Source organism: Meriones unguiculatus, chromosome 20 (assembly GCF_030254825.1).
Source record: "Meriones unguiculatus strain TT.TT164.6M chromosome 20, Bangor_MerUng_6.1, whole genome shotgun sequence".
In the NCBI taxonomy this organism is placed as follows: domain Eukaryota; kingdom Metazoa; phylum Chordata; class Mammalia; order Rodentia; family Muridae; genus Meriones; species Meriones unguiculatus.
In genome coordinates, this window is record NC_083367.1 from 53,921,872 (window position 1) to 53,947,181 (window position 25,310).

A 25,310-nucleotide genomic window follows, 5' to 3' on the forward strand; every position below is an offset into this window, starting at 1 on the left:
GCTAAAGAAAATCTGAGGGGAAAATGTTCTGTGTGTTATCAGTGAAGTTACCACAGACCACTCAGCTTTCAGTCTTTGAGTTAAGGTTGCAGTTCTTTACTTCTGGCATCAAATAGATGCTGGCACTAAATAGCTTTATGTTATTTAGGATATATGTATGGTGTATGAATTGTTAATCTTTCCGAGGCTTAGTTTGTCCAGCAGTAAAATCAAAATATTATACTATTAATATGTATTTGCTGTAGAAATTAAGTGAGTGTTGAATTTGTCACACTAGTTATACTTGTGTTATAGGAAGTCATGGGAATGGCCATTTACTATTGGTTGCTGCACTTGTCATCCCTTTGTCATTTCCTTTGTCATCCCTGGCTGAAATCGGCCTTCCTGAATTCTTTTTAAAATTGCTTAATACTTAATCGTTTCATATTATACTTAGGGACATCTCAGCCATCTCTTACATTTTAGGTACTTAAACAGCCTGTCAGCTACTTTGCCTTTTGTCTCTTCCTATATTATTCCTGCTTAAAGTGTGTATAGAAAGAGCTCCCTAAGAATGTAAAAATAGGCTGCCCTCAGGGAGTTTAATAAATGAAATGTACACAATTGTAATGTGACTACTCTTACTCTAACTGAAGATAGTGAAGATTATATAAGGAAAATTGTTGCCCATAATTCAAGTATGTAGCTTGATTTGTTCTTTTTCTGAGTCTAGTTGGAATAATAAATTTATTGACATTTAAAAGTACATTGTTATCAAATTACCAATCTTCCACTTCTGTTCTTTAGAATGCAGCTAGAATTGTCCGTGCTCTCTTTGAAATTGCACTGAGGAAACGTTGGCCTACCATGACCTACAGGCTTTTGAATCTTAGTAAAGTCATCGACAAGAGACTCTGGGGTTGGGCCAGCCCTTTGAGACAGTTTTCTGTGTTACCACCACACATTCTAACAAGATTAGAAGAAAAAAACCTTACTGTGGATAAGCTAAAAGACATGAGAAAGGATGAAATAGGTAAGAAGGAAGCAAAAATCCTTATATATTTATTTAACTACATAGATCAAAATGTCTTGATTGATATATAAGTATGCTATATTTTCAAATTCAGATTTTTATGGTAATAAATCATTTTGTGTATGTCAGCTAAATAAAAAAAATCTTTACTGATTTTACCAAATTACTTGGACTGAATTAGCAGTTAAATTGGAGTGTATGTTTTCAAATATTTAATTATTTTTATGTAGAATCTTATCTATAAATGAAGAGAATATTTGCTAGTGTTCATTCACAATTAAATTAAATATTTAATTTGAATAACTTCTGTCATGCATATCAGCAGTTTTACATTGTAAAATAATGTATGGTGGCTGGAGATATAGCTGAATAGTGGAGCACTAGTAATTCCCAGCACTAGCAAAGGTAAAGTAAATAAGAATTTGTTAACTCTAAACTTTGCAAATCACCAGGGTTTAGCAATCTTAATTAAATACATACACATATCTGAACCCAGTTGACATCAGTCTGTACTTATAATTTGTATCCTTTTTCCACATAATATTGAGAAATTCTTGCCACATATATTTCCATGATATTTAACATTTTATTGCAACATGTAATATAATTGGGAAATACTTTGCTCATGAATAGGATGGATGTGGATGCTGCCCTTCCAGGGAGGCAGGCTACACATTACAAGGCCTGCTGCTGCTGGGATCTCAAGGTTATTAAGAGAGGCTAACACCCTTATTATATGCACAATTGAAGGGTATTTTTTATTTTTACATTAATTACAGTTTATTCACTTTGTATCCCAACTGTAGCCCCCTCCTTCATCCCCTCCTAATCCCACCCTCCCTTCTGCTTCCCTCCCATGCCCCTCTCCAATTCCACTGATAGGGGAGGTCCTTCTCCCCTTCCCTCTGACCTTAGGCTATCAGATCTCATCAGGACTGGCCTCATTGTCTTCTGTGGCCTGGTAAGGCTGCTTCCCCCTCAGGGGAGGTGATCAAAGAGCCAGACACTGAGTTCATGTCAGAGACAGTCCCTGTTCCCATTACTAGGGAACCCACTTGGACACTAATCTGCCATGGGCTACATCTGTGCAGGGGTTGTAGTTTATCTGCATGCATTATCCTTGGTTGGAGTATCAGTCTCAGAAAAGACCCCTGTGCCCAGATTTCTTGGTTCTGTTGCTCTCCTTGTGGACCTTCTGTCCCCTCCAGGTCTTTTTATCTCTCCCTTCTTTCATAATATTCCCTGCACTCTACCCAAAGTTTGTCTATGAGTCTCAGTATCTGCTTTGATATAATGTTGGGTATAGTCTTTCAGAGGCTTTATGTGGTAGGCTCTTGTCCTGTTCCCTATTTTCTCCCTCTTTCTATGTCTGGCCTATTTGCCTTTCTGAGTGAGGATTGATCATCTTACCCAGGGTCCTCCTTATACCCATCAGAATGGCTAAGATCAAAAACTCAAGTGACAACACATGCTGGAGAAGATGTGGAGAAAGAGGAACCTATTGCTGGTGGGAATGTAAACTAGTACAACCACTTTGGAAATCAATCTGGCACTTTCTCAGACAATTAGGAATAGTGCTTCCTCAAGATACAGCTATGCCATTCCAAGGCATATTTCCAAAATAGGCTCAAGTATACAACCAAGTACATTTGCTCAACCACATTTGTAGCAGCTTTATTTGTAATAGCTAGAATCTAGAAACAACCCAGATATCCCTCACCTGAAGAATAGATCCAGAAATTGTGGTACATTCATATAATAGAATACTACTCAGAAATTAAAAACAAGGAAAGCATGAAATTTGCAGGCAAGAAAAAATCATCCTGAGTGAGGTATCCCAGAAGCAGATATATGTGTGGGTATATACGCACATAGTATATACTCAGTTATAAGTGGTGCTTAGGCATATAATATAGGTTAAACATACTAAAATCTGTACACCTAAAGAAGTACAGCAAGAAGGGGGACCCCGGGTAAGAGGATATTTTTAATAGAATCATAAAAGTAGAACATCAATAGAAAGAAATTTTTAAAGAGGAAATTTAAAATATATAGTAAATGCATATTTTTTAATAGGAACTATCAACATTAATTTTAAATTTAATTAAGGTTAAAGTATTTTGATTTATTTATGTGTGGTCTTCAAGAAATTCTTTTTTAAAGAGCTAATATACTCTTGATAATTGAAAATGCAATCTAGTTCCGCTTGCTTAAATTACATTTATATACAGTTGTATTTATTTATTTCGTTACAACATCTGACTTCCATATATCCATATTTTAAATTCTGATTCTTTATCAAAATAAGTGTAAGTAGTTAATTGATGCTGATAGAGTATAATTTATATTTTATCTCTATTTTCTAGAATCGCATATGGATTAGTGAATTGTGTTTGATTTTGATAAACCATTTCTATAATTTATAAAGTTCTAAAACAACCTTAAATAAAGGACTGTTTTAACAAAATATTCCATAACTCCATACTATGTCATAAACTAAGCTAGAAAGAAGTGATTCTCTATAATTTTTCTGACAATATCAAGGCTCAGCAATTTTCAAAACCCTATTAAACCTAAGGAAACCCTGATACTGGTTTTCTAACCTATGAATTGCTAATTCAAGTTAACTATTACAAAATATTCAAACATGCCAGGTCAAGAATGTCAGCTATTTTACATAGCAAATCATAAAACAAGCAGTAAAATCACCAACTCTTAAATCTCATTTACAAGTCAGATTATATGGGACACATTTTTTTCTATGTGATACTTTCCTTTCAGGTCACATTTTGCATCATGTGAATATTGGTCTGAAGGTCAAACAGTGTGTGCATCAGATTCCTTCTGTTACAATGGAAGCTTCCATTCAGCCCATCACACGGACTGTCCTTCGAGTATCACTGAACATCTACCCTGATTTCTCTTGGAATGACCAGGTAGAAATGGAAACATCTAAATCCATTTAAACTCAAGTGTCTGTACTGCAGGTTCCACTAAACCTTATAGCTGTCCCAAAGACATGTACGAAATCCCAGTTTTATATACATATAAAGATACTTATGTCTTAATTAACAGCTATTCTAGTATTTACTGTCATCTGTAAGAAAATGTGGTATATTAGTGTGTCAACCAATGAGGTCTTCAAGCATCTATAGAACTTACAGGGTCAATATTGAGCTCCATGTCAGTAGATGGAGCTCTCTAAGCTGGACCACATTGGCTGTATTCTTCCATGGTCTCCATTTTATCATTATCGGCATCTCTAATTGTCATTTTAGCTAGCCATTAATGTGATGTTCTGTTTGTTAACAGACATTTTAAAATATTGTCATTGTAGAGGTACCATTCCCTCTTTTTTTAAACATTAGGCTAATAGGAAAAATACTCTACATTTTTTCTCTTGCCATCATTTTCTTTGATTTGACTTTTCTTCCTCGGTGATATTCAAATTTAGCACTATGTATAATTAGTAGATTTTTCTTCTCTATGTCTCTGAATATATAGTACTTACATATATAACTCTTCTTCACAATGTCTTTCCTTGGTTACTGCCATGCTTCCTCCTGTTTTTATTCCACATTCATTATTTCCTCCTTTAGAACCGTAATATATACAAAATCCTAAGAGTAGGATTGGGTTGGGGCTGCTTGGTGGTACTTGCAATCTTGAGCTCAGTTCCTAGTACCACATGAAACAGGTGTGCTTGCAACCTTCCACAGACAGAGGGAACTCAGTCAGCACACTGCGGTTCAGCCAAGCCTGGGCTCCTAAAAATCCTTTCAAGGCAAAATAAGGGTAAATTCATATATAATAATCTACTCTGAATCATCTTCCTATTCAGTTAACATTCCTTGAACCAGTCAGTGTGTTAGAAATTATAAATTTAAAAGCAAGTCAGAATCTCCTGCTTGGAAGAGGTCCATGGAGAAAACAAGTCAGCCAGTAATTGTAGCATGCCTGTGCTAACCCCTAATAGCTATTTTAAGAATCCATTTACATGAGTGAATAAATTTTATTTGGCCACATTTTGTAAAATCATCTCCCTGTGCTTCTAACCCAATGTGCAGTAGCTTTAAGGTGCTTAGATTTCCGAATCCTAAAATTTCCTAATCCACAAACGTGCATAATGATAACTAGTATTTATTCTTGGAATTTCTTGAGGAAAAAGTGATGGCAATACAATTTTGCTTTACTAGTTCTAAAAAAGATAGCATTTTGTGTAAAATATGAAAGTAGAGATACTAAAAATCATGTTTAAAATTTTAAATTTTTTGGCTATTTGTTTAATGGATTAAACTTTTATTGTTTTTGTTATCTTCTGCTAATATCCGTAACCCTCTAGGTGAATATTCTCAAGTAGAATGTTATCATCTTCAAAATTGGGAAACTGAACTTACTTACTGAAGGAAGGAAAGTAGACAATATATAATCTTGCTCAATAAAAGGGCCTGAAGTAAGGAAGATACACAGTGTGCTATCCTGTGTAACAAAGTGTCCTGAATTAAGGAAGAAAGGTAGATAGATAGATAGATAGATAGATAGATAGATAGATAGATAGATAGATAGATAGATAGATAATATGCAGAAGAAGGTCCACAGGAAAAGTATATGGTGCCCAATGTCTCAAGCATGATTAATCATACTATTCAGGGTCCAGGATCTTTTCATCTCTGCTTTGCTGACATTGTTGAATACATACCAAATGTTTTATACTTCCTTTTACAAATTTAACTGTTTAATTGATGGAGGAAAGACATTGTACTCTTTCAGCCTAGAGCACAGATATTTGTCGTGAGCTTTTCCTTTGCTTGCTATCAAGAGAATTCCATGAACTGACTGTCTCATAAGAATCAGAATTGTCCCAGGGAATGTGATCACTTATGAAAGATTGAGCAAGATTTAGTCTTGTAAGGAAAAAGGAGCAAGCCAGAAATGGATAAATGAAACATGGCATATTAATTCAGTGAAACATTGATTGACAGTAGAAGGAGTGAGTACTGATACATAATGAATCATATTAAAAAGCCGGTCATAAAAAGTCCACCGAGTATTGTTCCATTTACTTAAAGTATTCAGATTAGGTAATCTGTACTGAATAGTTATGACTAGTGCATGCATTTACTTTATTCTGGAGGTTATGAAATTTTCTAAAATGATATTATGCTATAGTTTCACAGCTTTGTAAGTATGTTAAGTCACCTTTCATACTTTAAGTAAACTAATAAACTATATAATTCTGAAGTTTCTCACAGAGTAACATGTAAACAACCTATGTCTTGAATTGTGATACTTAGCAGAACTGCAATACTACTGTTCTAGGTTCATGGAACAGTTGGGGAACCATGGTGGATTTGGGTAGAAGATCCTACAAATGACCATATTTATCATTCAGAGTACTTTCTAGCTCTTAAAAAGCAGGTAAATATATATCTATCTGACTATCCTTTTATTTTGCTACCATGAAGAGAAAATGAACTAACAATTTCTGCCATTTGTCTTATTTCTCAATGATGTCATTCCATTAATCCTTTATTAATATTACTGCCTCTGTTGTTTTAAAGGAAGACAGTGATTTAATGGATGGTATTGATAATTAAAGTGATGATTGTTTGAGAACTTTTTTACTGTTTTGGTCATGTGTTAAGTCATGGCTTCCAGGATCATGGAATGTGTAAATTACATATGTAAAATATGTAGATATAAAAAAAAATTAAATGAAATAAGTACCTATTAGAGTTATATGCATACAATTGTAAGAACATTGAATCATCTAGTGACAAGATAAAATGTAACAGATAAAAGACTTAGTTCAGCCCTGAAAAATACCTACAAGTAGCATTATATAGACTGAGCAGTTTGTATCTTTGTATTTAAGAATGTTTACATGCATGCAAATATGTATAAACAGCAATTGATGAGAAAAGAGGCCATGGTTTTAAAAGAGAGCAGGTAGTTTATGTGAAGGTTTGACAGGAAGAAAGGCGGAGGGATAAATTTTGTTATAATTTACATTATATCTCAAAAAATTACATTATAATCTCAAAAAATAAACAATTATTTTTATTTTTTCTTTAATATTATTATTATTAATTATTACAATTTATTCACTTTGTATCCTGTATTCACTTCCTTCATCTTCTCCTAGTCCTGCCCTCCTTACCTCTTCTCCCACTATGTCCCTCCCTTAGTCCACTGATAGGGGAGGTCCTCCTCCCCTACTATCCGACCCTAGCCTATCAGGTCTCATCAGGGCTGTCTACATCCTCTTTCTCTGTGGCCTACTTAGGCCACTTGCCAGGAAACTAAGTTCATGCCAGAGACAGCCCCTGCTCCCCTTACTAGGGAATCCACATGGAAATGGAACTGCCCATGGGCTACATCTGAGCAGGGGTCTAGGTCCTCTCCATTCATGGTCCTTGGTTGATTCATCAGTCTATGCAGGCCCACCCTGGGCCGTTTTTTTTTTTTTTTAAAGAACTTAGTTTCTTACAATTTCTTTGACTGATGTTTTGCTTGCAGTTACACTTTTTGTCAAAGATAATAGGGAAGCTTTAGGCTGAAAAATCTTATGCAGGCATCCAATTTGTTTTTGTTGAGTTTGTCTTTATATTAAACATTTATTACAAATGATTGTAGTGCTCCTCTTAAGGTACTGGTAGGACTTTAACATTGGGTAAATACTACAATAGTAATTAGAATTTTATAGATGAAAGTTAAGTAATTGAGTGAATGATGCTTAGTAATTTTGATAAATGAATCAAATGCTAACCTGTAAATGCATGGTAAATAGCACAAAATGAATATGAACTTTACCTAAGAGTCCATCAGATTCTTAAAGGGAATCACATACAAATTGCTGAAGCACCTAAGCATCTCAGCTATTAAATTCCAATACACTTTCTGTCAGTACATCTGGTGTTAAGTACTGCTCTCTTAACAGTAGACTGTCGTGATGTTTATAGTAGTAGAAGACTCATATTGACTTGAGACTTTATTTCACACCAGGTTATTAGTAAAGAAGCACAACTTCTGGTATTTACAATCCCTATTTTTGAGCCTTTGCCTTCTCAATACTACATTCGAGCAGTGTCTGATAGGTGGCTAGGAGCCGAGGCTGTTTGCATTATCAACTTTCAACATCTGATTCTACCAGAGAGACATCCTCCTCATACAGGTAAAAGCGACAAGAATTTGAATCATTACTTTCCTCCAAAATTAGTTTTATTTAATGTTGAAATTTATCTGTACTTATTATTTGTGAAAATTTAAATGATTTGATAATATAGTTTAGAAAGAGATTTTTTCAGAGAAAATCTATATGTACATTGAATAGTGTATAATTGATGCCCTAACTTTTGACTTTAAAAGAAGCATTAAAATCGGTCACTTTTGATAGACTTAGTGAGAATGACACTACTTCTTCACAATAGCCACAAATGACATAAAGTACCTTGGAGTAACCCTAACCAAGCAAGTCAAAGACTTGTATGAAAAAAATTTCAAGTCTCTGAAGAAAGAAAGAAAAGAAGATATCAGAAGATGGAAAGATCTCCCATGCTCATGACTTTCTACTCTTTGTAATATATATATATATATATGCATTGATTTGACATTGCAAACTTTGAGTCCCTTTTTCTCTCCCTTCTTAATTTCATTTTTATAGAAAATTAGAGCAATTTTAATCTGACATGGAAAATACACACACAGCTCTTGGCTAACCATGTAGTAGAATCAAGCAGTTAGCAAAGAAGAGCTTTTTGACTTTTAAGTAGAGGTTTTCGTTGTTGTTTGTGTTTTAAGAGTCACTCCTGTGTCTTAATTACAAGTGTTAGATAGGGACCACACCTGGCAACCAAGTAATGAGGTACTAGCCAGGAAGGTGGGATGGGGTCAGGCTCTAAGGATTTAAGGAAAGACGGATGGCTTGGAAGAGCCCAAGGAGACCTTGTCCTGGCAGCAGCTGACATAGTGCCTGAGGGAACGCTTTAGGCACTGCAGCCACAAGCTGGTTCTGCAGCCTGAGGGGCTGAGGCTGTGGGTGCAAAATAGTGATTCCAGGAGTGGCCTGGAATCACCCTGAGGCCACTTTGGCTTGACTGCCTAGATCATCCACTGGTCCTGATCCTGTTTATTGCCTTCCTTGTCCACCTGAAGAAGAGGGCAGGGTGTGGGTGGGGAGGGCCATCAGCCAGCCTCAGCCAGATCCTGCCCCTGGGTAGAGCCAGGGTTTCTGTATCTCTTGGCCGTCAATTAGATCAGGGGCAGGAGCCTAGGAACAAAGACACTCCCCTACACCCCTCCTACCTTACTAACCTCTCCATCGTCAGATGACTCATAATAGTCATTCATCTCATCCATGTCCTCCATATCCTCATCATCTTCTGAATCCTTTTCACTCCCCTCATCATCTTCATCTTCCTCATCATAGTGCTCTGAGCCAGACTTGTTAATAGGTACTAGGTTGTTGTCTTTCTCTGTGATGCTTTGGAGCCAAGCCTGATACTGCTGCTCCTGCTTCTGCAGCTCTGTCTTTTCCATACAGGGTTGATCCAGATAAACCACAGTGTTTAGTCACACGGAAGAGTGAAGGGTACAAGGTAGACATGGCTCCTAATGACTTTGGCCAATACAATTAATTTCTCTGGGCCTCAGTTTCCTAGTTGTAACAAGAGCTGACAGCCAGCAGAGACCTGGAAGCACTTGCCCAGACCTCTTCAGTAGACTTTTTAAGAAGAAAATTAACCATCTGTTGCAATATTTTTACTTCTTTTTTCTTAATTTTTTTTTGCATCCCGAGTGTAGTTTCCCCTCTCTCCTCTCCTTCCAGTCTCTCCTGTGCAGTCCATTCCTCCTAAATTTGAAGAACTAAACATGTCCTCTTGCTGAACTTTCAAAATTCAATCTTATTTAAACTTCAAATAAACATCATCTGTGTAACAATCTTGACAGTAATTCCACAGTGTTTTTACTGATAGATTTCTGGAATATATGAAACTATGAAGTCTTGATACCTAGGAATATGTGTTAATATGTATAACTGTCTCTAAATTGTTTAATTTCTAATTCCATGGGCCTCTAGTTCATTTGATGAAAGAGGACTAAATCTACTTTCTGTGAGGGTTTTCTTGGCACAGATTTTGTTCTTTTCTGTTATTCTCTGCATTCCAATTTTCTTAAGTTCCTACTAGCTATAGCAATGGCTTATGCAACTCCTCTGCTTCGCCAGTATGTAACAGATCAAATGCAACCTGTTAGTGAATGTTAAAGTACTGAAGTTTGTAAGTAGTGTTTTCTTTTGTTTACACATTAATTTAGATATAGTTTTGTTCTGTAACAGGAATACCCTCATAAACCTGTCCTTTAAGTTTTATTCCAATTAATAAAGACCCTACTTACATCATAGAAACCTTCCAGAAGAGCATTCAGCATGTTACTGTGATGTGTCAAATGTGTAAAAAGACATTACTGGTGTGTGAGAATTAAGAATTCTTTTAGTTATTTGAAATAACAATATGTAGCTGTAAATGTTTGTTTGTTTGGTTGGTTGGTTGGTTGATTGTTTGGTTCAGTAATTTTATAGCAGTACCTATCATGTTTTTCAGAATTGCTGGACCTTCAGCCTTTACCAGTCACAGCTTTGGGGTGCAAAGCATATGAAGCTCTGTATAACTTCAGCCACTTCAACCCAGTACAGACACAGATATTTCACACCCTGTATCACACAGACTGTAATGTCCTGCTTGGAGCCCCGACTGGCTCAGGAAAGACGGTTGCAGCTGAACTAGCCATTTTCAGAGTCTTCAACAAGTATCCAACTTCAAAGGTCAGTTTAAGAGTGATTATTTTTTTTTTAAGATTTATTTATTTTATGTATATGAGTGTTCTATCTGCATTTACATCTGCCGGAAGAGGCAATCAGTTCACATTATAGATGGTTGTGAGCCACCATGTGGTCGTTGGGAATTGAACTCATGACCTTTGGAAGAGCAGACAGTGCTCTTAACCGCTGAGCCATCTCTCTAGCCCAAGAGTGATTTTTTAGTCAACCCAAAAAGATTCTAAAAACTAGGAAGTTCTAAATATATTGTCAGGACCCAGAGAGATTGTTTTCTAGCAGAGAATTTCCCAAGGGACCACATGAGTATTAGAATAATTTCCTTGGATAATAATAATAATAATAATAATTTACCCCTATTTGGAGCCCTCTAGTTGAATCTTTTTCTTGTTACATCTTCAAGTCATTGGTAGGTCTGCGGTAAGATACCTGGTTCTTAGCCTTCTTCATATGATTACAGCAACCTAAAATCAAATACCCTGGATATGAAAGAAATGCTGTTACTTTAAGAAAAATTTGACTATATAAAGGAAATATGGAGAGAGATTCTACATTGTTTTAAATACTACAATATTGTTAATTATTTTTCCCAGGATTTCTTTATTTTTAATAAACTGTGTATTTGAGGTATGCAATGTGATATTTTAGTGTACATGTGCATTATGAAATGGTTACTACCATCAAGGTAGCTTACATATCTACTTCAAATAGTTGTTCTGTGGTAAGAACACTAATACCTAGTCTTAGGAGACTTCAAATGTGGCACAGCAATTTTAATTCATGTTGTAATACAGTCTATAGAATTTATTTATTCTACACGAGTGTAACCTATAACCTTTGAACAGCATCTCCCCATTCTCTTACTCCCTTCCCTCATAACCATCATTCTTCTCAGCTTCCTTGAAGTCAGTGATCTGAAACCAGAAAAATACAAAAGATAAAAGGAGAAAGGGTATTTCTTGACATTGATCTTGTCAATACTGTTTTTTTTGCCTTATTATTTATATATTATATATAATACATATATAGTCTTTAGGGTTTCTTTCAGTTATGTGAGTACTTCACATTGAAAGTAGAGCTAGTTTTAGATTGTGATTTCAGAAATGTTTAACTTCGTTTTTGGAGGGTTTTCCAAGTAAGTGCCTTTTCTTTCTGCATAACTTTACTCTCCTGCTTTTCAATCTGTTAGGTGGCTATTGACCCATAAAGAACACGTTGCATACTAGAACAGCTCCACTAAATTGCATGATGTTAAAAACAAGGATTCGGTATATATATTAGTATTTATTTTGCTTACATTATTAAAGACCACTTTTGTGGTATTTCTCAAAAAGGAAAACTGCTAAATTGTATAGCTGGCATCAATCTGCACTAAAATTTAAACAGCTAGCTTCTCTTTTAAACTTCTGGATTGGTAACTTTTCTTTTGTATTCCATGAAGGTAAAGTAAGTTCTGTACAGGACTCTAATCTTATATAATGTGTTATTTCATCATAATTGTTTGTTTGCATTATGTTAGACTATAGCGTGTCATCATGAAATATCTCCATTTTTTAAAATACTCTAAAATGAACATGTCTTTTGTTTTTTGATGTTTATGATAGCAATTGTCTTATTTTGTATAAATATAAAGTTTATGGTGTTCCCTTCATTAATTTACGAATGTAATGATCATTGTCGTTAAACCCCACATTGTTCTGTTTTGATGAATTTTGTATCTCTTATTCGCAGATGCTATTATTTTCATGAGTCCTTTTGTCTGTGCTCCCTTTTTAGGCAGTATATATTGCACCCCTCAAAGCTCTCGTGCGTGAAAGAATGGATGATTGGAAAATCAGAATAGAAGAAAAACTTGGTAAAAAGTAAGTTCTTATTTTTATTCAGAATCGGCCTTGAAAAGTGTAAGTGACCAGCAAATTTAAAAGTTATGTAAAGCTGCTTCATTTTTTCAGTGATTTTTCTTATTCTTTTATTTAAAAGTTTATTGCTGTTACTAGACTTATCAGTATTTCATTTTAAGTCTGAAAATGCAATCCTTAATTACTTAATGTGAATTATTTGATTTGACATGATACCTTTCCAAGATTGGTTTATTCCAAAAAAGGTAAGTTATCTAACTTTCTGGTGTGATTGAGCATAACTTCTAGAAATAACTTTAAAAGCATTGTCATTTAATTTACTCATGAAAAAGATCCAAATATTAACTACTTTAGTTAATATTTTAGTATCTGACAAGACTGTTTTTTGCAGTATTGTTCATCAGCAAGACTATGCCATAGTACACTTCCAAGTAAATAATGATACACATTCAAAAGTTTGTGTCATCTCCACAGAAGAATGACCACTAGGTACTAATTGAACCAACATCTCTACAGAGATTGGAAAAGAAAAAAAGAAAAAGAAAAGGAATTAGGTAAACTATACCTTTTCTGAAATTAAAATGAGTATGTAGTCACTTCGAAATATGAAGCAAATGGCTGTACATCTGGAGTGTTACAAATTGTCCAGTGTAAATTTTTTCAGCTGTGGGAACATTTTCATTGGAGGAACAAACCTTTCCCCTATCTTTTTTTTCTCTCAGTCTGAATCTAGAAACACAAACTATTTAGAGCCAGGCATGATGTCACACACCTTTAATCCCAGCACTTAGAGAGGCAGAAGCAGGTGAGTTCAAGGCTACCCGGGTCTACAAAGTGAGTTCTGTACAGCCAAGACAACACAGAGAAACCCTGTCTCAAAAGCAAAACAAAACAAAAACCAAACAGGGGAGCAACAACTAAATCAAAACAAATTATTTAATAATAACTAGAATTTGGAATTTACCTCTAATTTTATCTACATGTTATACACATACCTCTTCCATACTTTGAAGGGTAACTTTCTTTTTCACTGTGAAACTGAGACCCTGAGAAAGGTGCCATTTTGTTGCCATTTCTGATCTTGCTTATATTCCAATGTGTTTGCATTTTTCTGTTACCTATAGAATATTTCAGTCTAAGAAATTAAATTAAGCTTGCAAATAATTCTTAATAAATATCCTAACAAAATACCGTTCCCTATCAAACAAATTTTTAAAAAGTGTAACATATGGTGACACATGTAGTCTTAGGCAGGAGGGATAGTAGTGCCTGTTCATCCCTGGCTACATACTGAGATCAAAATTAGCCTGGGCTACATGAGGTCCTGTCTCAAGAAGAAAAAAAAAAAAGACAAAAGAGAGAGAATAATAAGATGCCTACCTCGTTCACTATGAGGGCAAGGAGATAGCAACTCAGCTTTATAAAATAAAATAGGCAACTTGATTTATGTCTAATTAAGCTAGCTTGACACTTATAAATGTATAAGTTGCATATAATTGATTTGAGTTTACTTTTGTTTACACATTCTTTATTGTGTGGCTTCCTGTATTAATACAGAAATTTTTTTGTGAAAGCAGATGAAGTAGTTTTAAGCATTATAAAATTTAATTTCAAAAGAGAAATGTTTTAGCCTGTCCAAGCTTTTATGTTTTCTGATGATCAATTTTATTTCTCTCTAGAGTTATTGAACTGACAGGGGATGTGACTCCAGACATGAAATCCATTGCTAAGGCTGACCTTATTGTCACTACACCAGAAAAGTGGGACGGGGTCAGCCGAAGCTGGCAGAACAGGAGCTATGTTCAGAAGGTCACCATTCTCATCATAGATGAGATCCATCTTCTTGGTAGGTACCACTCAAGTAAATATAGAATTTTATAAAACTTATTTATTTTATTAGTATAATATCATTGACAAATATTTGTATATATTATTGATGTATAATGTGTTGTATTAATTGCATAGAGTGTGTAATGATTAAGTCATGTTAAAATATTTGTCACTAACTATAGCTCAGTAGGTCTCTTGGTCCTTTTGCTCTAACTGAAACTAAGTGCCTTTCCAGTATCTCAGTTTTCCTTTTCCCACCAAACCACTTCCATCCCCTGGAAATCTCTGTTTCTTCTCTTTGAGTTTCCTTGAGTTTGACATATATATGTGTGTGTATATGTATATATATAATTTTATTCTACTAGATGATGCAAATTTGTCTCTCATTTTTCTTAGCTTAATATCTTCTGGCTCATCTATGTTTTAAATGATAGGAATTCATTCCTTTATTGCATTATATTATTTCATTATATACATCATTTTCTTTATTCATCTGTGAGTGAACACTTAGCCATTATTTATCTATTGTAGATAGTAATATAATGAACAGTGAAGTACATACAACTCTTTGGCATACTGATTTCAATTTCTCTGGATATCCACACAAAAGTGAGATTACTCATTCATACAGTAGTTTGCTTCCAAGCCTTTTAAGAAATCTTTGTACTCTGACTCTTTACCTTCAATAACCATTATGGATTTATTAAATGATTAATATTCATTGTTCTTAAATTTTAGGGGAAGAGAGAGGTCCAGTTCTAGAAGTCATTGTATCTCGAACAAACTTCATCTCATCACACACAGAGAAGCCTGTTAGAATTGTAGGACTGTCCACGGCTTTAGCTAATGCCAGAGACCTTGCTGACTGGCTCAACATTAAGCAGGTATGCGGACATTATTCAGCAACAGTTTTTATGTTTAACAGTATAGAGTTGTGATGTACCCTTCAATATAAAAAGTATAACTGGCTTCTTTTTATGTTTACCAGATGGGTTTGTTCAACTTCCGACCATCAGTTCGCCCCGTTCCACTGGAAGTTCACATTCAAGGTTTCCCAGGTCAACATTACTGCCCACGCATGGCTAGTATGAACAAGCCTGCATTTCAGGGTAAGCATCAGATTCTTGAAATGAAGTAATAAGCATTCTGTATAGATAGAAACTATTAAATACATTCAAAATAATTTCAGTTTGTGTGAAATTCTGTGGTAATGGTCCCACAGATATAAACATTCAGAAGCTATCTTCATTACCATTGAGGAACTTAAATATTATTGACTTGTATATGGGAAATTAGAGGTATTTCATAAATCAAAATGACATTACAAGAAAGATGCATAATTTACAAAGTAGATGTTAATATTAGACATCCAAGGTTTTATATGTTAGGTAATAGCTAAATAAATGATAAATAAGAGCAACAGAAAATATAGAACTTGGGAGAGTTCAGTAGCCAAAGAAATGGTTCAGTAGTTACGATTATCTACTGCCCTTGGTGAGGACCAGGGCTCAATCCCCAGCACCTCATAGCAGATTATAACCATCTGTAACTCCAGTTCCAGGCCATCTGATGTCTATAGCCTCTGCAAGGTACCTGACATTCACATGATGTACGTACGTACATACATACATACATACATAAACGTAGGCAAACATCCATAAACATAAAATAAAAATAGATAAATCTTAATTTTAAACAACTTGTACAATTCATTACTTTTAAATTTTCTATAGATTTCATGTTTTGGTTTTGGTTTTTCCTTTTCTAACAAATCAAGCAAATAGGAGAAACATAGGACTAATACCTGTTTTATTGAAGCATGTTTTATTTAGACTACAGAAGGAATATTTATTGTATCAATTAAAAATAACCTACAAAATAAATTCTCTAATGTGTACTGCTGTTGATTGTGAGGTGACAGTAGTGAGGTGACTTTTTAGCTGCTGTAATTAGCCTGTGACAGAAGCGCAGTATTGATTGTGGGCTGGAGACCCATCTTGGCAGTTCAGATTATTTACACCTCCACAGAAGCATTGTACAAAATCACTAATGAACAATAAATCTGCCAGGAGCTGCTCAGCCACACCTGTTCTTGCAGCAGTAAAACACATTAAATGTTGAGGTTTAGAAAAGAAACAGATCATTCATGATTGTCTATATAAATGATACCAGTATTGCAGGAGTATGTATTTTAAACATTATGTTTTTAAGGTGATTTATAACACATTTATCATTTATATTTTTAGTATTATAATAAATGGTGAATGATAAAAAATAAGGATAAATGTTGATTTTTCATAGTATCTGTTACAGAAATTGCTTTTATCTGTATAAGGAATGGCTGGCTGCACGCCATTACAGAACAGGAGCACTTGCATTGTGTAAATAGTCAATAGTAAAGACCTGAAGTACTTGCTTTTAGGCACAGAGTCAGTTCAGCCCTGTCCTATGAACTACTTGTCAGACCTTCAGTGAGTGATTTCTAGATGTCTTTGAGTTTGGAAATAGGATTTGTGCTAGCCTTACTTACTGTGGTGTACTTGTGGTATATAGTCAATTACACATCTGTATATCCATTTTAACACTGATTTCTCAGCCCATTTAAAACAAACAAACAAAAAAAAACCCAAGGTTCTGCAGCTCACAGTTCAAAAAATAAATCAAGTGGAAATATTTTAATAAAATTTTTAAACAACTAGGTTTTAATTTTAATTAGTATATAAGATGTTAGACATCATTGTGACATTTTTGAACAATGAGTCTTCATGATTCTTCTCCACCTGCAACCAACCCCCTTTTGCACTGTTTTGAAAGTGCTACTTAAATAAAAGTTCTTTTTGTACCAATTTGCCACTGTCCAGATAATCCAAATGATTCATGTGTCACATTAAGTATTTCTTTAAAAATGTTATTTGTTGGGCTGGATAGATGGCTCAGAGGTTAAGAACACTGGCTGTTCTTCCTAAAGGTCCTAAGTTCAATTCCCAGCAACCACATGGTAGCACACAACCATCTGTAGTGAGATCTGGTATGCAGGTACACATGTAGGCAGAATGTTGTATAAACAATAAATAAATAAATTTTAAAAAAAAGTTATTTGTCACCCAGGCTTCATAGTGCCCCAGTCTTCTGTGTGCTGACTTGCCATGCCCTTCCCTGATAGCATTAGGAACCTCTACTCTACTGTTCTCAGCTGTACTTTCTTTCCATTTGTAGCCTCACACATGTATTTCCAGAGTCAGAGGGAAACAGTCTTGCTATCTATCACTTAGCTATGTATTGTTGCAGTTTGTAAATTAAAAATACATCTTAATTCTTCATCTACTGATAACAACCAAAAAAGAAGAAACCTGTGTGTTACTGTTTTTCTTTCTTGCACTTTTTCCTCACTCTTCAGGGCTATCTTGAACTCCTTAGATCCTAGAACTATAATGTTAATGTCACTACTTAGACAAGCAGCAGTATCATGGAAACAAGCTCAGGAATAGAGAGAACTCAATGTAAGATTCTGTAAATCTTCCCTGTGCTATGGCCAGCATCTTTTTTTTTTTTTTTTCAATGCAGTTTATTCAGGAACCTTGAACAATCCTCGGACCCTGGGGAAAGCCAGCCCACAGCTTAAATAGCCTCTGGGTAGCCAACCCAGGCGTGCCACGTGGGCAATGCAGATAGGTCCACATACATGGAAGCAAGCCAGATCCTCGGCCTTAGCCAAATGTGGAATTGTTCATGACAGAGAGCACTCACCATCGGGAAGGTGGAAGGCGGAAACCAGCTCCATCTTTAAGGCATAGCATTCCGCAGCTCTCTACAGTTCCCCCTTTTTGTTTTAGACGCATCAGGCAAGAGTAGAGGTCTGATCTCTGATATTAGAAATAAATTGGGACTTTGTACTGATGTTCATTTAGGTGTCATCCACCCAAAGAGCATCAGACCCGTCCGATACCTTTTTCTCAGAGGCGGGACCTGGGGCATCAACCCGCATGCAATCAGACATGCTCTTCTCTGGGTCAAAAGCGGCTGACCCTGAGTGCAGCTGAGAGTGGCCATTGTCACAGTAAATTCTACCAGAGTGGACGCAGGACTAGCCACAGGATTATTAACATGGATTGCTGCAGCCATGAATCATCTGAAGGAATGGGCGGGCATGGGAGCGTTAGCAGGCCTTCTGGTGTTGGTCTCCTTGGTTTGCCTGTGGTATATATGCAAGATTAGAGTCTCACAACAGTGTGATGCAGCCATGATCATTCAGGCCTTTACAGCCATTGAAGCAGGACATTCTCCCCAAGCATGGTTGGATACCATAAAAAGCTAAAATGATACGCTCAGGATGCGAGGCTAAGCACTGCACTCAGGGTATGGCCAGCATCTTAACCTGCCTGTCACTTTTCTAGTGTCCTGCCAGACACCTCTACTACCTAAAATAATGCTAAATTTCATGACCAAGTTAAGAATCCACATGAATGACCTTGGTCTTTATGTATTTTATTAAATGACTTAATATTTCATTCCCACAACTTTCCACAGCAATTAGGAGTCATTCTCCAGCCAAACCTGTTTTGATATTTGTCTCATCAAGACGTCAAACTCGACTTACAGCTTTAGAGTTGATAGCTTTTCTGGCTACTGAGGAAGACCCAAAGCAGTGGTTGAACATGGATGAGCAGGAGGTAAGTGAGATGCCTTTTCAAGTTAATGCTGTACCATGAGGGGAATTAAGTATTTTATCATATTCAGTTTTATTCTATAATAGAAGTAAACAAGGAGTACATTGTTGTGCTACCTTTACCCAGTGTTAATATTTACATGCATTTCCTCTGATATTCCCATTAAAACATTTACTTCACATATATATACTAGATTATTCCCTTTATTTAACATCATTATGGTTAATATTTATATTCAACTATGTTTTTATAAGTTTTTAGTATTTCTTGCCTTTGTACAACTTATAATTTATTTTGTTAAATTAACTTTAAAAAAATGACATGATCGGTATTTAAAACAGTAAATATTAATCAGTATAGTAAACTTTTAAACTACCTTTATGTTTTTTAATAATTAAAATTTTATCCTTATACAGTTTTATTTCACTATGTAGCTATTTCATAGTGCTTTTATATAATTAAAAAATCAAGTTTCTTTGTTGCAAATTGTATCTTTAGGATTATTTCTTCAGAGAACATAGTTACTACTTTTCTTACACTACTAATTGCTTCCTAAAACAATTATACTGATGAAGTTGTTCAACCGTGCTGTATGAGTTACCAGTGGTGTAAGAGAGCAAGGCTTCACACTTTCATTTCATTGTAACTTATTAACACTATAAAGATAACTCTATATATAAATAAAGTGTTATCTTTTTGTTTTAATCTACTCCTTAGTTTTTTGTTGATGAACATGTTATATATTTTTTCACTAGTTTTCATTCTCTTTTTTGTCCCTTAATTCTCTATGGTTGTTTATCTTTTTTGGTACATTTATCTTACAGATTTGTAGAGAGCCTTTTACTTGGAAATATCTATATAAAACTTCATATTATACAACTTTTCCTACATGTGTTTATGTTAGTATTCATATATACTAATATGCTCCCTAATTATTTTTGGTTTTCTTTTTTCTTTTACAAATTGAAGATTTTGTCTTCTATATTATATAGTCTGTGTGATATGGTCCCTATTATTCCTTCTGCTATTTATAGATATTCCTTCTCTGTTCCATAAATTTAATTTGTAGTGACTTTTCTCTTTAATACTTTTCTGGTTTTAAAAATAATTCTGAGACAGAATTATGAAGACCAAGGAAATAAGTTACCTAATTGTGGTGTCATCATCTCTTCTTCCTCTCCCATTTCTCCGTTTTATGGTCATACCCTGCAGAAAAGTGTTCCAAAGACATCAATCCAGTCTAAACAGATCGTATATTTCTCCATTTCGTCTTCTCATGGCCAATTAGAGTTATGGTCTGTTGGATATAATGATTTTGTTATCATAAGCTGGTATTTCAAAGTGTTTTTTCTTAGTTCCATGGATGGCTTTATTTACTAGTTTTTTATCTTTAAAGTTTTATCATTACAATATTAAGGATGATTTTATATATATATATATATATACATACTGTACAATATAATTTAAGGTCAAGATAATTATAACACAATATTTTTGTTCTGTGTTACCTAATTGCTATTTTTAAGGAAAGTAGATAGAGATAAAAAGTTACATTCAAGGAAACTAAGACTCAGAAAGATAAAAATTGCACGTTCTCATAAACATATCCTAGTTTATTTTGTTTATACATATATGGGAGGAGGGATAACCTTTCTAATCAAAGGAATTCTTCAAGAAGGGACAAAAGAGGTGTTAAGGAAGCAAGGGAAGGTTGGACATTAGGTCACATGAGAAATGAAAGTAGAAAGAGGGCTATGGAGGTGTAGGAAGAAAGAAAAAGGAGCAGCATGGAACCAACAAAAGGGAATTTTTGTTTGAAGATGCTAAGGAAAACTAATGTTTGAGCCATTTTAAAAATCTATTAAAAAGTTACCTGTTGCATTACGGTAGTATCAGAGGTTCGGAGGGAAATGCTGGAAATGGATAAATTAACTGTTGATTGGTTAACATTGGCAGTGTCTCTCTAGGTTTAGTTTTACTTTGCTTTTGTTTTATCTCTAAAAGTGTTCCAAGACATTTCTGTGAAGTCAGGGTATAAAGTAATTATCCACTGACTACGTTTTGGGATGTTTGTTCAAAGTATATTGATACATATTCAGCACATATGTAGCTCATATTCACTTAAAATGTGAACATCATATTTGTCCCTACTAAAGTGCACTTTGTTTCTTTTTTTGTTTTTTTAGTGATATGCTCTCTGAGGAAGTCTGCATAGCTCAGCTGTTGTAGAGAATTTTATTGTTGTTTTAATTAGCACAAAAACTTATTACCATTGATAAATAGCATTGATGAATTGTTCCTGGGAATATCTTGTCATTACATGAGCATCCACACTAGCCTCAAACTTTCACTGGGTCTTTCTCTTATTCTCTCAGACTTCATAACAAATAGAAAAATTTGATTGCCAGAGTGTTCAGAGAATTTTTTTTCTTTTTTTTTTTTTTTTTTGGCTTCTGTTATAGGAGATAATACTGGCTATTCACAAGTAGCTCATGTTTACTGTATGGGCAACATTTATCTAGGCTACTAAATTTATTGCCCAAATTTATTAATCAATATTTTCCCCAGTGCCTATATTAAAAAAAAAAAAAAAAAAGGTTTCCAAGCAATGCAGCTCTTCCTCAAATAATCAAAACAACTTTGTCTGGGTGCTCCATAGGGAACAACTAATACCACTGGAGAGTGTGGAGAGGGATTCCAGTTGTATGGGCAGGGCTGTGGAGTGCACGTCAAGTCCCTGAGCTCAGACCTCAGCTCTGCAAAACCAACAGATCACCAACAGCAGAACCGCAGATGAGATAAAATAAGAAACCAAAAATCTAGGCCTGTGAGCGAGCTGGTGCCCATGATACAAGTTTTAGGTGACCTTTTAGGAAGCTAAGACCATTTTGAATAACAAAAAAGACATTAGAGAAAGAATACTGGAAATTGTTTTTTTTTTTTTTTAAATCACTCAAAATCATGAAGTTTCATTATTTGTTTCTTACAAGTTCCAACTCAAAATGGCTTAAAATCATAATAAAGAAAGCTAAGCAGAATTAAGAGACAGCTTTAGAGAATGGGAGAAAATATTTGTAATGTATACATCTAGAAGTTGTGTGGTTGGAGTTTTTCAAAAACTGAAAAAGTAAATAAAATTAAATAAATAATGGTCAGTGAGTCAAAACACTAGGTACTAGGTATTAAAAAATCTTCTTTATTATTAGTTGTCAAATAGAAATCAAAACTGCAAATTATATCATGTTACCTGGGTAATAAAGGTACACATCAAAAAGATGACAGATTTTAAGTCAGGTAAAGATGTGCTGAAAAGAGAACCTTTTCATGATTTTGTTGAGAACGTAAATTAGTTCCGACATTATAAAAAACTGACTATTCCTCAGAATCTTAAATGTAACTCTTTACTATCCAATGAGACAGCGAAGGGACATGAAATTATTATGTCCAAGAGGCATTTTAGCTCCCTTGTTTACTGTGGCACCTTCACAATAGTCAGGGAATAAATTTTAAGTGTCTAAGAGCTCCGGAGTGGACAAAAGTAATGTAATACAAATATGCAGAGGAATTTTAATCCAGCAACATGGCTACTCTGGCAAAGGGTCACATCCAAAGACCTAGATCCATGTGATCAGGCTAAATATACACACTACACACTATATTCCTCTCACTGGAATATAGACATGCCTTTAGTACACACATTTAATTCCAAACAATGATGTCTAATTGACGGACAAAGTGATGAATCAGAGAAAGATTTGGCAGAATGAGTCCGAGATAGGATACTCAAAGCTCTCATGAGAACGGACAGGTAAGAAAAGCTCTGTCAGAGCAGTGCAGATAGAGCAGAAAGAAGTAGAGTGTAGTAGAGGAATTCAGTAGATTTCACGCTGCCAGTACAGTGCAGTTCAGTGCAGTTCAGTTGAGTTCCGTGCAGGCAGTTTGGTATACTTCAGAGGTAGTTTTTCTTAGCAGAGGAGTTCAGTGAGAAGCAGAGAAGCCAGTTTGATTCATACAACTTGGAGAGGAGTTTTGAGCCAGGACAGTTGGATTGAACCAGCCAGCCAGAGCTCAGAAAGAAGTGGAAAAGGTGAGCTTATTCAGCAGTAAGTCTTGGAGGATGAAAACATTCTAAGCCTGGTTAGCAGACAGGCTGGAAGCTAAAGCCTTCAAAATCCGGGAAGATTAATGTTTATAGAGGCTAGAAGCTTGGGTACAGCCTTATCTCATACCCCTTTCTGAGGAAATAAAAACAGCATTTACACACATGTAATACTATTTAATCGTATTAATCAAAGCTGTGATGTGTGGCAAGGATATAACTTTAGATCATTATGTTAAGAGAAGAAAGTCAGGTACATAAACACAAGTTCTATACATATGTAGAATCTAAAGAAGTTGATCTGATAGTAGGGGCAAGTAAAATAATAGGTACCAGTGAGCAGGTGAAGTGAGTAGGGAACTGGGAAATGTTGGTCTGTGAGTATTAAGTTAGGAGCTGGGAGCTGTCAGGTGCTACTGACTTTGGGGAAAGGAACGAGAAAAGATTACTTCATTAGTAAGTACATAGGAGCAGGGAGCTCTGGGGTGCTATAGTATGCCTTCACATAAGAACTACATGCTGCATATTTCAAAAACTTACAGGAACAGTTTGTAAACGTTCTTACCATAAAGACATAATAGTTGTGTTTACATGTATCAGCATGTTGCATGTTACCCCATTAATAAATAGCTTTTGTATCAGTGAATACTTTTTAAATTAAATGAAATTAACTGTTTTATATTTACCGCATAAATAACTATCTTCTTTCTCAAATCAATATGTATTCCTCACTAGAGTTTGTATGGTACTCGCTAACTCTTAACAGGTAAAACTTACGACTTACTATTTATTTAATTGAATGTATGTATATGTACTGAAGGAATTCCTGTTCCCTATGGAGGCCAGAAAAGGGTGCTGGATTACCTGAAATAGGAATTAACCAGCAGTTGTGAGCTGTCATGTGAGTTCTAGGAATTAAACCTTGGTCTTCTGCAAGAATAATGAGTGCCCTAAACAGCTCAGCTATCTTTTCCAGTTCCAATTAACTTTATTTGTAATTATATTTATTTATTTGTTTGTAAGGGAGGCATGTATGGAGATCAGAAGACAACTTGTGGGAGTCAGTTCTCTCTAACATGTGGATCCCAGGAATCAAACTCATCATGTTTAGTGCAAGTGCCTTTACCACTGCGTCATCTTGCCTGTTCTTACCTTATTAGATAACGACAATATACCAAGGACTCTATTAGCCAGGTGATGGCCAGTTCTCAAGGTTAATAAAACACACACGCACACACACACACACACACACACTCACATGCTTTATATGTGGCTATTCAAATAAGGCAGAAATCTGTGGAAAACAAGCATCACTAAAACCAACAATAAGTAAAGTAGAATAAGAAAATAGTATGTTACATGGTGCATTAAAGCTGAGAACCAAAGCATGTGATTGAACTAGCTATACCAAGGAGGCACAGCTTTTGGACCAAGGAACAGCATGGTAAAGGAACTGATATGGATCTGCTGTAGATGGAAGGCTGGGAGGGCAGTGGCATAGGTGACGTTGGAAGTTTGTGCAAAGCTACAGAGCCACCATATTAAGGTGGTTGAATTTTATTTTAAGTATATGGAGAGATATTTATTCATAAGGTCAGTGCTTTCGTAGTTTTTGTGTCATATGAAGTTCCTGCCTTTATATAATTAATATTCCAGTGAGGATAGGAGCTAATAAGCAAATAAATAATGTGTGGTGATTTTCAAGGCAGAAGAACCTATGATAAGGTAACCTCTGAGCAAAGCTGGAAAAGACAGCAAGCAAGCCAAGCAGATAGGTAGGGGAGTTCAAGACAACAGGGGGTGTAAGCAAAATTACATACATTCATTTACATTTTTTTCTTTTTCCAGTTCCATGTGTGTGTGCTCACATTTTTGCATGTTTCTGAATATATGTGTATGTAGAGGACCAGTTTTGGTGCCACAAATCATCCTAGATGGGTCTTCTACTTTTTTCACTGAGGAAGGGTCTCTCTTTCAAATCTAGAGCTCATCCACATTGCTAGCTATC

General features: G+C 35.2%; 1 protein-coding gene and 1 pseudogene across 2 annotated transcripts in view; one reads left to right on the plus strand and one right to left on the minus strand.

Moving 5' to 3' along the window:
- Ascc3 (activating signal cointegrator 1 complex subunit 3) overlaps positions 1-25,310 on the plus strand; it is a 312,592-nt gene that overhangs the window by 155,283 nt on the left and 131,999 nt on the right. For both annotated transcript variants that reach the window (XM_060373328.1, XM_060373327.1), the window contains exons 21-30: positions 787-1,012; positions 3,794-3,948; positions 6,332-6,430; positions 8,018-8,186; positions 10,615-10,835; positions 12,624-12,709; positions 14,386-14,552; positions 15,275-15,420; positions 15,525-15,645; positions 19,064-19,206. In XM_060373328.1, coding sequence (XP_060229311.1) covers positions 787-1,012; positions 3,794-3,948; positions 6,332-6,430; positions 8,018-8,186; positions 10,615-10,835; positions 12,624-12,709; positions 14,386-14,552; positions 15,275-15,420; positions 15,525-15,645; positions 19,064-19,206 — 1,533 coding nt within the window. The remainder of the gene's footprint in view (positions 1-786; positions 1,013-3,793; positions 3,949-6,331; positions 6,431-8,017; positions 8,187-10,614; positions 10,836-12,623; positions 12,710-14,385; positions 14,553-15,274; positions 15,421-15,524; positions 15,646-19,063; positions 19,207-25,310) is intronic.
- Positions 9,113-9,664, minus strand: LOC110557970 (anaphase-promoting complex subunit 15-like; annotated as a pseudogene).